Genomic DNA, 17,001 nt, shown 5'->3' with positions numbered 1-17,001 from the left:
GTGGCGTTTGCTTGATTTTTTTCTCTATTTCATTTAGTTTTCTTTTTAAAGTCAAGATTTAATTTTGATTTCAGATTGAGATATAGCATTCTCGACATGTTCAGGTATGCTGTATTAAAATAGAATTTAAAAAAATTAATCTTTGTTTTGTCTGTTTTTTTTTACATGATCATTCTAAAATTCACGGATTGAAATAATTTTTTCATAACTTATCATCAGTTGAAAACAATAACAATATTTAATTAGTTTTAAAATGTATATTAATAATATTGATAAAAATCAACAGGATATTGATCGATCGATAACTTGTTGATTAATTCAGTTTGTATAATAATTATGCGACTGTTGTTTGTACTAACAAAAAGTCTAACGTTTCGTTCAAACGCTTCATCATTCAAGTGATGTATTCCTTAGTTTGTAGTTTTAAAAATAATGATGAACATTTTACTGTGTTGATAAAAAAAAAAAACGAAGTAAAGAAAATAAAAAAAACAATACTGGAATGATAAGTGGACGTTGACGAGGTGAGGCTAATGAAGTGAAAACGGATCTTTGCGTGGTGCGTGGTACAATCCGGTATTCGTATGTATATATACACACACACACACACATACACACACACACACAACACATAACCATACACGTAACATGTATAAAGACGTGATGTCATCGCTTAAATTTTCTTCGATGATGTTTGCTAAATGCTTCTAATTTATTAATGCTATCTAAATACGGACTAATCAACTTTTTATCAATATTTATGTTATGAAACTAGACACATTAACCGGTTCTATTATTAAACGAAGTTTTCTTTTTCCAGTTGAAATTAAAATATCGCTATCGATATTAGGAAAAAAGCTACCTGATTTGTATATTTCAAAGTTTTTGGTTGTTTAGGTCCATATTAAAAATTGAAGGAAGAAAAATTAAAATCATCGCATAAAATTCTTTAAAGTACATATATGTTTTCTCTTTATATCCTTGAACGCGTTTAAAACCCCTTATGATTCACCCCTAATGATTACGGGTCGTACATTGTATGTCAACTATTATAGGTCGTCATTCATAAAGATGATCTTAAACCATCCCTAATAAAATTTAAATTTTATTTTATTTAACGAAATTAGTTTAAATTTATCCCCTTAAATTTTTTCTCTGTAAACTGGATATTTATAATAAGAACACCTTTCAAATCTTTTATGAATAATAAACGCTACTAATTCCCACCCGCCTTTAAAATTCATTTTTATTAATTGTTGCGTTTATTATTTCATCTATCTTCGTATTATTCCGTGTTAAAAAAAACGGCAGAAATTTGATACTGTAAGCTACTTTAAACGTTCAGCGACTTGAAAATAATTAAACTTCGTAACCCGATTGAAACTTCAAAACGTTTAACTTTGTAAACCGATTTAGGTTTGACGGTCCAAATCGTTCCAAGTGTATTAGAGATTTTGCTTATGAAACCGGAATGGAATCCGTTTTGGCCGCATCATCTCAGTGTTCGGCCCGAATTTTACGGATGCTGTCTCGGGTTTCTTCAGATTAGATATTTTTTTCTTTCTCTGTTTAGACTCCGGAACCGCCGTAAGGTATTGCTTTAGAGCATTGATTCTTAAACTTTTTTGTCCACCGCCCACATTGAGAATCAAGAATTTTCTATCGCCCCCCAAAGTTTTTAAACTTATCATCTATTAAAAACAATAATTACCGGCCTCCGTGGCGCGAGTAGTAGCGTCTCATTCTTTCATTCGGAGGTCCCGGGTTTGAATCGCGGTCAGGCATGGCATTTTCACACACGCTACAATGCATTCATTCATCCTCTGAAGGAATACCTAACAGTGGTCCCGGAGGTTTAACAAAAAAAAAAAAAAAAAAAAAAAAAAATGCAATTGCTGGTTTTAAAATACGCTCTTAAAAACAGCAATTGCAATTATTGTTTTTAAACGTGGCATTTCCTATTTCTGAGTTGAAACTTACATTTTAAATGACACCAATTAAAACGCATATTTAATCATATTTGGAAGTATTTTTATTAAGACTGCTTTCAAAAAAAATTACAATATATCTGTATAATTACATTACAACAATAGTGTTACCATATCCAATATTACAGTACAATAATTTTAAAAAAAAATTCAATTGAAAAATCACTCTTACATTAATGTGAAGGATTAATCTGATTGATATGCTTTAACGAGTCTGTTAATATCAGGCTCGAATTTACTTAAAAACAGCCGAAATTCGCCCCGTTCGGTAACATGGTTTCTCATTTTGGTTAGCAATTGTTACAGCACTAAATCCACGTTCAGACAAATACGACGACGGGAAACTGTACGAAACATACGACTATCGGAAATTGTTGAACAATCGACCGTAATCCAGAGTACAGTTGCAGGATTGGTTTTTTGCAGCCAAAATTCTTGGTAACCGTACATAATTTTTTGCCTTTTTTTCCTTTTTTATCAGCCGTTGCCTTCTTAGACCCCTGAACGCCCCCAATTTTCTGTGAGGCTTTTACCGCACCCCCTGAAAGCCTCCAAGAGGGCGTTATCGTCCACTTTGCGAACGAATGGTTTAGAGGATGATGTGTATGAATGTAAATGTAGTGTAGTCTTGTACAGTCTCAGGTCGACCGTTCCTAAGATGTGTGGTTAATTGAAGCCCGACCGCCAAAGAACAACGGTATCCACGATCTAGTATTCAAATCCGTGTAAAAATAACTGGCTTTTACTAGGATTTGAACCGTTGAACTCTCGATTTCGAAATCAGCCGATTTGCGATAACGAGTTCACCATTAGACCGATCTAATGGATTTCTTTAGATTAGATACGGATCGCTTCATGTAACGGGTAAACCCAGGTCGACATTCTGGTTCCGTGTGGTCAGTAGCTTATCCACGATGTAGATCTTTTTCACGCGGTGAGTAGATCGGATTACTCGATGTATGTAGCGAGTTAGGATAGAAGATGATTGAAATCTACGTTGATCCGGAACTTCTCCGATGTAAACGTTCTTTATTACCGTCTCGCTCTCTTGAAGCGGAACAAACAGGTTGATGCGTCTATCGGATGATGATGATAAATTCTTTTTGGATTCTGATCGACAACCGGCAGCTGCTGGTTCATGAATAGTAAAAAGTCTCCTAATAATCGCAACGGCTTGTTCAGTAGGATAATAGGTTGCCAAAATTATAGACGATATCATTCGTCAGGTTTAGTACTATCGGGAGTGCAGGTGATTGTACTCAGCGATAGGCAGATGATTACGGTGTTGTAAACCGAGTAATTGTTGGCGGCTCTTAACGCGGTAGAATTTCATTTGTAGTTCATTAGCCGTCCATACACACCGCTCGTACTGAGAATTCGCAAGGGTACATATTCTATTTTAACCTGCCCATTTTTTTTCTTTTTAAGCTGTAACATAACATAATAATCGGATAGATAAGTTTTGTTGTTATCCAAATATAAAAAAATAATGCGGTTTAAATTGTTTTAACTATATTTTTTGTTATTTTAATATGATGTAATGTACTATAAAAAATTGACTGCAAAGTTAATTTTACAATTGTTTTAATTTATCATTATATAACTCTTTTTACTTCCTAGTGCGAATTAAAGGAAGTACTGTGGTCGCGAAAAATTTCGGTTTACAGAATTCAACGGAAATATCCATATTGGCTAATACGGATAAGAATGGAAATATCCATTCTGAATCCGTTTTGACTAGTTTCGACCTGATGTCTGTACGTACGTAATCTCGCATTACACAAAAACGATTAGCCGTAGGATGTTGAAATTTTGGATTTAGGACTGTTGTACCATATAGTTGCGCACATCCTCTTTTCGTTGCAATCACTGGACCAAAAGTATCCAAAAGATCCCAAATCCAAAAACATTTGGATTTTGAACCTTTTTTTTAACTGCAGTAATTAGCCCTCATTGAGAGCTTTTCCACGATATTTAATAAATAGTATCTATTTTCATCGGTTCCAAAGTTATCGCTAAATAAAGTTTTAATTAATGAAATATTTGTATCTTACAAGGAGAAAAGGCACATCGGTTCGAATTCGACTTCATCTCCTGTTTTTTCTTTTAATTTAGATATATTGATATATTAATATGTAAAATTATTTTTACAATAAATAATAATTCAATAAAAATAAAAGTTATTAATGAAATAAAATTTTATGTACTTTTTATTTAAAAAAAAATGTGTATATATAATTTAATAGGCGTACAAGGAAGTCATGTGGTGTCCACATCGGATTTTTTTAATTTGATTAGAAAATAAGTAAATAAAAGAATAAATAGAAAATAAGCCGTGACAATTATAATTTTTAATTTTACTACAAGTGGAAAAAGATAAGCTGTTAAGCTATATGGTAATGCCGGGAAAAATTACCGGTATCGTTGCCAGTATTTTTTTAACTGATGATACCAGTATTTGTATTTAAATTATAGAATTAATCATTGTAGAGTATTTATTTTTTTTTTAATAAGCCAAACGTCGTATCTGTCTATGCTGTAACTGGGTCATTGGTGCTCGTACACACATTGCCAATAAAAATATACCTTATTCCTCTTTTTTGTATACATAGTATTTAAAACAGAAATAGAATTAATCTTTTATTATTAAATCAAAATAGCAGAAATACTGAATTAATTTTAAAATTTCTTAATTTAGTACCTCCTTGTTTCAATATGAATGTAAGTATTATATTCTACAAAAATTATCTTAAAGAGAGAAATGTGTGTGTGTGTGTGTATATGTGTGTGTGTGTGTGTGTGTGTGTTTGTATATATATGTATATGAATGTCTTATAAAAATAAAAAATAAAATGTAAACATCAATAACTGTTGTTTATACTTTTAGAAATTTAGGTTAAGGCTAATAGACGCGTTTTCCTTGTAGGTCGATTATGGTTTTATTACTATATGCACCGCACAGAAACTCTTTTACATCTTCTCCCTGCCATTTCATTTCGCTCATTTCTGAGTATTTTGGTTGTGCATATCTATATTATTTAATTATTTATTATTATATACTTGAGAAATCTTAGCTTAAAAAATGCATTTGTAATTTTAATACGCGTGGTACGTTTTAGAACCTTCATCTCCTGAGCGGTCTAATTTAATTATTTTTATATTCCCTCCCGATTGTTATAATGTAAAAAATACAATTTATCGCTATCGATAAAGCTGGCAACAATATTGCTGAACTTTCCTGGCATATACATAGAGCTGCTTAACTTAATTATTTCTTTAGTATTAAATTTTTTAATTTTTTTTTTTCGTTAGCCGGTGAAAAATAATTTATCGGATATATAAATTTAAAATAAATTTTAAAAAAATACCTTCTCTTTTCTCGGTTCAAGAAGATATTATAACCTCTTTGGCTATATTTATAATTTAAAATTTCGGAAAGAAATCAAATCCTGATCGATCAAATTATTTCTTTAATTTTAATTTTGTTTGGATGGTGGTGGAAGGCCGCGAAACATTTTTTAAAGGGTTGCTCTTGACAGATATTTATTTTAAATAGAACACACGTTTTTAAATATTTATAACATAGCTGTGGAATATTTAGATTACAATCGCGAAAAAAATCTTCAATAAAAACATTCGGATCTGATTTAATTGATCCCCACGATCAATTAATGACGTTTTTCACTTTTATGCGGTATTACTGGAAAAAAAAATCACAAATATTTGTATTTTGGATCCCGGTCAACCCCCTTGACTAAATTACTAAAAAGTCAAAATTAGGGTGAATTCAAAGTTTAATTGTTAAAAGGGCACTTCCTTAATCGCCTGTGGTAGTGGGGTGCACGCCGGAAATTATTCATTCTTACAATCTGTATCAGTTTTCACGCATAATTTTGCGATCCACTTAATCCATTTCAGCCTTCAGCCTTATTTGAATTATTTATCAACCGATTGGAAGAAATGAGACGACAATAAAATGCTTAACATTTTATCTAAAAACTAATTCGTTAAATGTACTGTTCACGGAGCTACTAATGATAAAAGAACATCCAGACGTTCTGATTTTAATCGCCGATAAACACGGCATTTTTTCACGCGCTACAAAATTTATCATTATAATGGATCCTTCTTCAACAAAAACGTTTTTACTGAAAAATAAAATTAGAAAAAGCTGACAACACAGACGTAGGACTTTCCCGGAACGCGGCTTTAGTTGTGATGCACGGCTTACACTCACTTACACTCACGACTTAATTAAAAATATTTAACATTTTATTTAAATATAATATTTTTTTGTTTATTTAATTCAACGATCCTTACTAAAGCGCGCGACTATACCGTATTTAATTCGCGCGGGTGTTACGGTACCGCCGGCGACGGTTGGCACTAACTAAACTAATGTAGTTTCACAACTTGTATAGAACATATTTTGCTTGTACGGTCGGCGGACTGGTGTAGCCGCAAGGCTTAACGCACTAGGTACCGAGTCGACCGGCGATCGAGTTCGAGACCCGGTCACACCGAGTTACTTTTTTACGCTATAAATATTATTTATTTATTTAATTCTACCGCTCATCTGTGATGAAACAATATAACAGTAGTTTAGAGCATTTTTTGGGATGGGGATGCAATTTTGTAAATTTTTTTGCCGATATTGTTATTTTTTAACCGTTAACAAATTTGCGTAAGAAAAATATAACCTTAATTAGGCGAAATCTCGAGATACTGAAGGTGACCTTGCTGCTCTACAGCCTTACTCCCTTGACCTTTTAAGTTGAAAATTTAGGGCATCGATGCCTCATATATAGAAGTAATCCGACCAAGTTTGGTCAAAATAGGTCCAATAGTTCCGGAGATATAAGGTTATTCAGAGGCCGACACCGAACACACAGTCGTACATACCATTCGTTCAAAATCTCAGTTAATTAAAATACTAATTATTTTGCTAGCTTAGCGTTGTTAAATAACTGCGGGGCCAGGTTTAAACTTTTAAAATGAATTAAAGAACATGTTTTTGATTATCGGTTGAAAGTAATATTTTTCTAATTAATTTTATTTTTAATCTCAACATTATTAAATATAAAAAAAAATAAAACTTATTGAAAAAAAAATCCTAATAAATATTAATTTGTAACGAACAAATTATAAAATGAATAGAATTATACATTTTAAAAAACTTTTATATTTTGGGATGTTTTCAATTCGATCTTTTTTTTACCGAATTATCCGATTTCAATTATTATTTGGTTACCTAAGTAATAAATGTTTTATTTTTTTGAAGCGAAACTTCTTAACGCAGGCTTCGAGACGGGGAGTCAACTGAGAAAAAAACGAGCGTCACGAGAAAGCATCACGCGCTAGCCGATGACACAGTTCATTCTAGTATAGCGTTCAAAGAATGATACTGTTACTCTTTTATGAACGGTTTTTGATCACGCTCATATTTACATATTTCAATCGCAGATTGGATTTTACCGTTGACAGATTTAACCGATTGAATTTCATTGTTAGGTCATATTGCTTATTAATAAAATATTTTATCGTTTGTGTGTATCGCGTATACGTTATTTTGCACCATTAATAGTTCGTATAATATTGCGTAAGAAGCTTCGCTTTCGTAGTATGTCCCCACGTACCGACGCACTCGTTTTAATTTTTTTTTTTTCACTTTTAAGGAGATTTTTTTTTTAATTAAAAAATACGTTGCTTAAATAGGCAGTTTTTAAGATCGCAATAGATTTATTTTTTCCGATGCCATTACTAAATTATATTCTATTTTAATGATAAATTGTGAAAAAATAAATAAGAAAACTTAAGATAATAAATAACCGCATTCCAGAGAGGCTTAGCTCACGCTCGGTATAAATGTTTTATTTCGTTTTTATCCATTCCTTATTGTTGTCAAGACGCAGATTTCTTCGGGTTTTCCGGGCAACTTATTTTTTTTGTTTTTTAGCAAAGAAATTACTTTTCAATTCTTTATTAATTTTAATTCTTGAAAATCGGTAACATATTGACGATAAATAGTTGTCGGTAATTGTTTTAAAGAGGTTTATCTCCGCAGTCGAGTGTTACCATCTTTACCTTTCATTCAGGGATCCCGGTCAGGATTTTTCCTTCGCAAAAAAAATTCAACTTGCGTATTCGCACGTACAAGCTTCTCTATAAGTTTCTCTGGTGAATTAATTCATCTCGTCTATATTTAGAAGAATTAAAAATAGTATTACTTTTTAATTTTTATTAGAGTATTTTTCTTTCTTAATTTTTCGAATCTTTATTAGGTATTCGATTCAACCGTTTTGAATTTATCTCGGAACAATCAAACATAATATCGTGTTCCCGGATGTATTATGTAACTCTCGACTTCCTAATCAGCTGATTTGGAAGTAGAGAGTTACAGCGTTCAACTCCTAGTAAAGCCGGTTATTTTTACACGGATTTGAATACTAGATCGTGGATACCGGTGTTCTTTGGCGGTCGGGTTTCAATTAACCACACATCTCAGGAACGGTCGAACCGAGAATGTACAAGACTACACTTCATTTACACTCATACATATCATCCTTATTCATCCTCTGAAGAATTATCTAAACGGTAGTTACCGGAGGCTAAACAGGAAAAAGAAAGAAGAAGGATGTATTATGTAACAAAAAAAAAACCCGAAGTGTAAGTAAATTGGGTTTATTTTTTTTCACTGATTTTTTTTTTTTTTTTAGCTGAATTTTACTTCTGTTTGAATATGATTTATTAAAATATTTACGTATAGATAATGTTGATTATTGTTCAGTATATTTTAATTTATAATATAAATTTTTATTTTAATTTTACGATACAGTGACCCAGTCGCTTTATTCAGATTTCATTAACATGTGAGGGCCGCCAAAATGAAAAATGAAAAGGCCATACCGATTAATAGAACAATTTGGCCGCAATCCAATGATGCGTTGACTATATTAAATGCCGCCGCTATTCAATTTATACAAACGACAAATCCCCTCTTTCTAACATAAGATATCAATTAAAGAGATATTTATTGTGTATAAACGTTTATACGAGGGAGGAGAAAGAATCGGTAATCGTTTTTAATTTACGGATGTATATTAAACTATAATATTAACAATACGTACTTTAATGTTTTAACCGAATGACATCGCATGTTTTATGCTGTATTACGTTCGTGACATGTATACTTGCGTTTAGTTTTTAACGGATGCTTGGCGTAGTGTTAACTCAAATAAATAAAGAGGACGATGATGAGCAATATAGCGTGTACACGCACAGACCCTTCTTTAAGCTATTTTAAGAATCCGACTGTCTATGTCTTGCCCTCTTTTTCTTTAGTTTTGCCCCGTTGAAACTCTGTTCCTTAGAGCTACTATTTCTATAATTATATATATATATATATATATATATATATATATATATTTTTATAAAATACATGTGCGTGTATGTATGTATGTATGTATGTAACACCCTTCTGGTAAATCCCCGTTAAACATTTAAGTTAATTATTTCCTTATTACCATACTCGATACTGTGAACGGTAGAGGATTTCCGTTAAGAAATCCTGACTCTATTCTTAAACGGTGTTCAGTCAGTATTTGAACGAAAAGCGGTTTTATGAAAAATATATAAATATATACTTGGTAAAAACAAAATCGTTAATTAATATCAACCTTTTGTAATTATACCCCTCTCTTTTTTCCTGTTTAGCCTCTGGTAACTACCGTTTAGATAATACTTCAGAGGATGAATGAGGATGATATGTATGAGTGTAAATGAAGTGTAGTCTTGTACATTCTCAGTTCGACCGTACCTGAGATGTGTGGTTAATTGAAACCCGACCGCCAAAGAACACCGGTATCCACGATCTAGTATTCAAATCCGTGTAAAAATAGCTGTCTTTACTAGGACTCGAACGCTGGAACTCTCGACTTCCAAATCAGCTGATTTGGGAAGACGCGTTCACCGCTAGACCAACCCGATGGTTTTTGTAATTATACCCCGATCTTCTAAGGATAAACGGTACGGTCCCATCGCTTGGAGTTTACCTTGAAATTCTCCTACGAATGGGGTTATTTTCCTCGTTTCTCCATCCGTTATATCTTTCCTTTATGATTATTAATAGCCGAAACCTGGACCCTCAGGGCTCAGGTCAGCTCAGCCGAATCCCAGAGTCGACTCAGGGGCCGAGGGGCCTACCCTGTGGCCGCAGAGCTCGCTTTGCGCTCACCATTCCCAATTTGCCAAGGGGATCGGCACCCTGGACACCCGCAGAACTTGCTTCGGTTGCCTTCCCATCTACCCAGAGAGCATCACCCTCTGGACCTCCCCCCCCCCCCACACTGTACGTTATCCTCATGGTTGTGGGAATAATACTGATAAATAATAATTATAGTATTCGGGTTGAACTTGAAAAAGAAACTAAATTACAAAACAAGAATAATAGTAAGGTACTTTTTCGGAATCCAACAGCTACTTTTTTCAATTTTTTCTTCCAAATCAGTGGTATTTGGAAGTATTTGTAGAGAAATTATAGATACAATCTAACCAAACTTAACCTACGCTCGCTAGCCAAGTTTAGCGAGCGAAGCTAGCCTAGGTTAGGTTTGGTTAGATTATATTTATAATTATAAGCATAATGCTTATAGTGGACCTCTATTAGGTACATTTGGAAGACCCATATTTGAATAAAATCGAGAAGTAGAAATAAAAAAAAAATAGTTTAGCGAGCGTAGGTTAAGTTGTTTAGATTTTATTTATATATTATATATTCTGCAACTCTTCCAAATACCCACTGATTTGGAAGAAAAAATTGAAAAAAAGTGGCTATTGGATTCCGAAAAAGAGCCAGTGGTAACTAACGTACACACAGCTTTGACGACGAAAAATTCAGAATTTATTTCTTTGCCGTGACGACAGAAATATAACATTGAAGTATAAGGATTAATCTATTTTTTCTTTAATGAATATCTTTAATTCACAACATAGCTTTCCTTGGGGACGAAGAAATAATGAATATTTTTAATATGTTAACCTTCAAGGGAGCTAGGGCCTCGGTCGGTGGATTAAAACCTTCCCTGGGATAATACGAATGTATTCTGCAAATTTAAAAGTAATCGGTTGATTGGTTCTCGCGTGATGCGATAACAAACAGACAAACTCAGAATAACCGTGATCTGTTAAATCGAGAGTGTTCCTGATGCGTGAAAAAGTTAGCCTTAAACTGCTAACAAATACTACCCGTTTTTGAAAACCGGACGATTGTTTGCAGAGATATATGAGCACCCCATTTCACCTCCCAAAATAGCACCCCAGGGGAACCCCGTTTGTTACTGGTTAATGATGATAATTGGTATAGGCTCGCACCAGGTGATGACGTATCGAGTCACACTATAACCTCACGCGCAGTTCCACGGAAAGCCTATTATTATAAAACAGAAATTTTTTTAATTTATTGAATATTATTTTATTTAAGGTATATTTAATTCATTCGATTGATTTGAATCGTTTAGTTCAAACCCAGCTCACACAGCTCACAGTTCACAGTCTATTAATTCAATTAATTCAATCCATTAAAGTTTGTGCTTAGACCGGAAAATCTCCAATACTAGATATATATATACACACATACACATATTTATATAGCCATAGCTTATGTCACTCCCGGTAACGTAAGGATTCCAACGCGTACATCTAAATCGGTTGAACCGTTGAGTTACTACGTTGGAACAAACATAGATACATGCGAACATATACCCTAAATACATTACACTAATTTTTGGGCAGTCGTGTAAATATACGAAGAAGCTATACAAATGTCATCTCACCAAAGTATTATCGCATGATCTGTATTTTTAGCCGTTAATTTTTATTTCTTTGTAAATGACCGTGGAGTTACTATTATAGTAAAACCGTAGACAAAAAACAGTTCTAGTGCGTATTCGTCGGATGTTAGAGAAGATGCTTATTATGTTGTTTCAAAATTCTGATGTGGACACCACATGACTTCCTTGTACGCCTATTTAATTACATATACACATTTTTTTTTTTTAATGTAAAGTGCGTAAAATCTTATTTCATTAATAACTTCTGATTATTATTTATTGTAAAAGTTTGTTTACAATCAGAGGTTAATAATTATTAATAAATCTATATATTTAAATTAAAATAAAAAATTAAAAAAAAGAAATGGAGATGAAGTCTGATTTGAACCGATGTACCTTCTCCTCGTAAGATCCAAATATTTCATTAATTAGAATTTTATTTGGCTATAAACCATTAAAAATAAGTACCGCTAACGATATATCGTCGAAAATCTCTCGATGAGGGTTTATTACAGCAGTTAAGAAAAAGTCTAAAATCCTCTTTTTTGGATATTGGGTTTTTTTGGACGCTTTTGATTCCGTCGATTGCAATCAAAAAGGGAGATGCACAACTAGATGCTACTGTAAATCCAAAATTTCAACATCCTATGTCTAATCGTTTTTGAGTTATGAGAGATACATACGTACATTCAGACGTAATCCCGAATTAGTCAAAATGGATTCAGGGATGGTGAAAATTGATATTTCCGATGAAATGTAAAAACCGAAATTTTTCGCGATCACAATACTTCCTTTAATTCGTATAAGGAAGAAAAAGCTTTCAAGACGACTGGTGGAAACACCTTTTAGTGTTAACAGTTAATTTATTAAATGGTGTCCGCTTTTTATCTTGACCTACTGAAATTAATCTTCCTTAATAAATCCATCGTTATAAAAAAAATAAATTATTATTTCTAGACGAGCTTAATTGAAGTCCAGTATTTTTGTCAAGTATTTCTCTAGCAGTAAGATTTTGAAAAACGAAAAACTAAATTAATCGCTTGAATTGCTTCTATTTAACATTATAATTTTAATTAAATGTAGAGTAATGAAGTCAAATTAAAAAAAAATTCAGTATTTTTGAGAAATAATTGTTTTCTTTTTTGTCAAGGTTTTCTGTTATAACATTGTCTTTTACTTTTCTACCGGTTAAATAAATGTTGTTTATTAATAATAATAATAATAATAATGTCTATATCGCGAAAATTATTTGTTAATTCTAAAAATAATTTTTATAATTATTAAAAAAAAAAAAAGTATCTATTTCCAACTTTTTTTTTTTTTTTTTTTTGTTTAACCTCCGGGGCCGCAGTTAAGCATTACTGTACAGAGGATGAGATGAATGATTTGTAATTTCTATTTCCAACTTGTAATTTTATAAATACACGGTTAAAATAAAATGAAATGTTATAAGTTCACAAATCTAATTAATTTCACTGTATGTACTCGTAATAAAAAGTCCTTCCTTCTAGCTAAATAATATGATAATCAGCAATAGCATTTTATAAAGTAGATAAATCATAAATATACATTTTTCTATATGCTTACGGCATTAAAAAAATATCAATTATACCGGTCGGGGTACAAGTCAGATTCCTTAATAAAAAAGTTTTTTATTCTTATATTTTTAACATATATTACAAAAACTATTAAAAAAATTAGCCTTAGGCCTTTATGCAATCGCAGTTATATCTTTACCGAAAAGGTTTTTTCCGATTTATAAAATCAAATGTTTTCCAGTCGACAGCTTTCAGGCGGTTAGGTCATTTCGATTTGAAAAATCTGAAGTCGACACCATATGACTTACTTATACGCTTATTAAATTACATATACACATTTTTTTTTAAATAAAAAAATACATTAAACTTTATTTCGTTATTAATTTCTGATATTTTTTTTTATTGTTATTATTGAATTATTATTTATTGTAAATTTTTTTTTACATTAAGAGGTTAATTAATAAATCAAAGCATTTAAATTAAAAAAAACGTTGAAAAAAAAGGAGATGAAGTCGGATTCGAACCGATGTGCTTTCCCCTTGTAAGATCCAAATATTCCACTAATTAAAATATTTGGCTACTAGCTCAAGGCGTGCCTAAGGCACGCCTCCGCTGCTAAATCCTCCAGGCGGACGGCGTCTCTGAATGGGATTAATAGGTGTCCAAAATTGATTATTTTGTGTAAAAATTTTTTTTTTTGACTGATGAAAATTGATATAACGAAAATTAAATAAAAAATTTAACTCTAGAAATTGATACTAACGAATCGGGACTCTCCGCTACTGATCGGGAAAAAATTCCGGTACCTACCGTTTGGTTATAATTCATTATTTTACGAAGAAAAACTATCACATAAATAAATAAAAAACATGTAAAAAAAAATTTTAAATACCGGTCTTAAATTAAACGCACTAAAAGAAGGACGGTATCTCAGAATAGATTTGACGATGGTGATGTGTAAGATTATGTCAAAGTCATAGCTTCAAATTAAAACTTTAGGTTTTTGACAATTTTTTCATATGCGTGATAAATGGCCTGGAGTGGGGGGGGGGTGCTTTTACCTTTTAGTGTATTTAATTAAGGAGTGGTGTTTTAAAATAAAATTAAATTTTAAAATAAAAATTTTTTATATATTTCTTATTTTCTACATTTTAGTTTCAGAAGTGTATAATTTACTGGTGCGCTAGCGCACATGTTTGAGCGTATTTAGCGAAAGATGGGATCGGTACTTTTAAAGTGGATGAGTGTAATCAAAACATAGGGCTAAACTACTTAATTTCCAGATAACTAAGATCCGGTCGTCCAAGAGTGTAACCGATGCGTTAAACAATTAGCGCTTGACCTACTGGTACATACTCCGTTTGAATCGCGGAAAATCGGACGAGCGGTTAACAAAATATTACAGTGGCACCCTATCGCACCCCCTACCAATTTCCGAACGGCGCCTCGGAGACACTCGAAATTATTATCATCCGACGGGTACCGGTGGAAGCGGAGCTGGTTGTTCATCCGGGCGTTCGAAATAATGTTTCAGAACGCTAGGACCGACCGTTTTCGAGATATTTTCGTCGAAAAATTCTGATTCGGTTAAAAAATACTAAATTTTCCCAAAACTTCGATATATATTTCCCATATATACGGTATATCGATATATAATAATATAACTACTTTTTTTTTTTAAACCTCCGGTTTCACCGTTAGGTATTGCTTCAGAGGATGAGATGAATGACAGTTTTTTAGCGTGTGAAAATGCCATGCCTGACCGTGATTCGAACCTGGGACCTCCGCATGAAAGGCCGAGACGCTACCATTCGCGCCACGGAGGCCGGTAACAAGTATACACCTGACCACCGCGAAACATGTACTAACGAATCGGGATTTTCCGCTAATGGTCGGTGCATTCCGGTGCTAAGCTAAGGGGGCGCGCACATAGACACACATACAAATGCCGGTTAGTGGAGTAGGATAACTCTGGAACCAATGAAAATAAGTACCACTTATGATGTATCATTGAAACACTCTCAAAGAGGGCTTACTCTTAAGAAAAAGTCCAAAATCCAAATTTTTTTGGATTTTGGACTTTTGTTCCACTCGATTGAAATCAGAAGGGGAGGTGCACAACTAGATATTACAACAGTCCTAAATCTATAATTTCAACATCCTACGGCTAATCGTTTTTGAGTTATACGAGATACATACGTACATGCGTCACGCCGAAACTAGTCAAAATGTATTCATTGAAATCTGAAAACCGAAATTTAATCGCGATCACAATACTTCCTTTACTTTGTACAAGAAAGTAAAAAAATAGCTTTATAAAATCGTTTAACAAATACAAATGTTCAAAATAAACAAAGTTATAATTTTCTAAAACTATCTTTTTTTTTTTTTTAATATCTTCATAAGGCCCAAAACCAGTGGCGGCTCGTAGCTAAAATTAGTGGGGGTGCTGCTCCAGAATATTTTTTCTGGGCTTTTTCAAGGCCGCGGTTAAAGTTTTCTGTAAAATAAAAGAACCGACAACAAGAATGAATCGATAGCACAAAGCAGGATAATAATCTAATTCTACACTTTATCATTCAAGAGTATTGTAAGCACACTGTGTTAAAAACCGCATTCGGTTTAACCGAATAAATAATAAAATGTCCGTTAAAATCACTATAGTCCAACGGTGCTAAATTTAAATTTCTACCTACACAGAAACAAATGCATAATTAGTTTTTACTAATTACCTTCTCTTTCGACCTTCCGACCTATTTTTGGACAGATTTGGCGATCAAAGAGCCCTTGCTTTCCGCCATCTTCCGTTCGCTACTGAAAAAACAACTAAACCGCTTTCGTATTCCTTCCGCCGACTAAACTAGAAAAGGGAACGAACAAGGAACGTCCCATACGCGCACGCGGAGTAAAAAAAAACTACCTTCCACCAGCACGCCAGGGTCGGAACTGCGGGAGCGACAGTGCTTTCCGTCACAGCTCGCGTGCAGCTTCCTATGTGCGCTAGGGCACAACAGCTAAACACCACGACGTTGGAACTGTGAAGCGTACAGTTCCATACAAAGATTTTTGTATCTTTTTCATAAACTTGGGGATGACATTAAACTTAAAGATTATATATTGTACAAGTATAAAGAAAGAATTAAAGAAAAAAGCACTCGTTATCTTAAATGTTATTGAAAATAACAAGTGGAAATAGAGGGTGCTGCAGTTCCACAGTGCCTATACGCGTGCCGTCAGTGCACAAAATTAAATTTTTTTTTTACTGATCTACGTATACTGTCTGATTACAGTTGTAGCAGCATATATCGCTATAGCCGGGAAAGTTAATTATTTGTTCGATGTAAGAGAGTTCGTTAAATTTAATTTTTTTATGTTTTAATTCTCGAAAAGTTTTTGAGTGTTTGCATACGTTATTAACATCGTATAATGTTTTCGTCATATTGAGACGTATTTATGTCATTCGCAGAATATAGGAAGGTTTATTATATCTCTTATTCATGGAGGTAAAAATGTATTCATAACATCTGTTCTATTTTTCTTTCTTTTTTTTTTAATCGATGTTGAATTATTTCTTTTAACGAATTTACAACGATTAAATATAAATTTGTTTTTAACTACAGATTTTACTAATTTTCTTCTTCGTTAGTA

At 32.9% G+C, this 17,001-nt stretch overlaps 1 protein-coding gene across 2 annotated transcripts in view; it reads left to right on the top strand.

The window, feature by feature from the left end:
• The window catches only part of raw (NDT-like domain-containing protein raw), a 212,577-nt gene that overhangs the window by 104,154 nt on the left and 91,422 nt on the right, over positions 1-17,001 (top strand). The window contains exon 3 of one of the 2 annotated variants that reach the window (XM_075370765.1): positions 75-104. The exons of the other annotated variant lie outside the window; for it this stretch is intronic. Coding sequence (XP_075226880.1) covers positions 75-104 — 30 coding nt within the window. The remainder of the gene's footprint in view (positions 1-74; positions 105-17,001) is intronic. 2 annotated transcript variants of the gene reach the window in all.

The sequence above is a fragment of the Lycorma delicatula genome, chromosome 7 (assembly GCF_047948215.1).
Source record: "Lycorma delicatula isolate Av1 chromosome 7, ASM4794821v1, whole genome shotgun sequence".
Taxonomy (NCBI): Eukaryota; Metazoa; Arthropoda; class Insecta; order Hemiptera; family Fulgoridae; genus Lycorma; species Lycorma delicatula.
The sequence above is the reverse complement of the archived record's forward strand: the minus strand, read 5'-3'. Positions and strand labels throughout refer to the sequence as shown.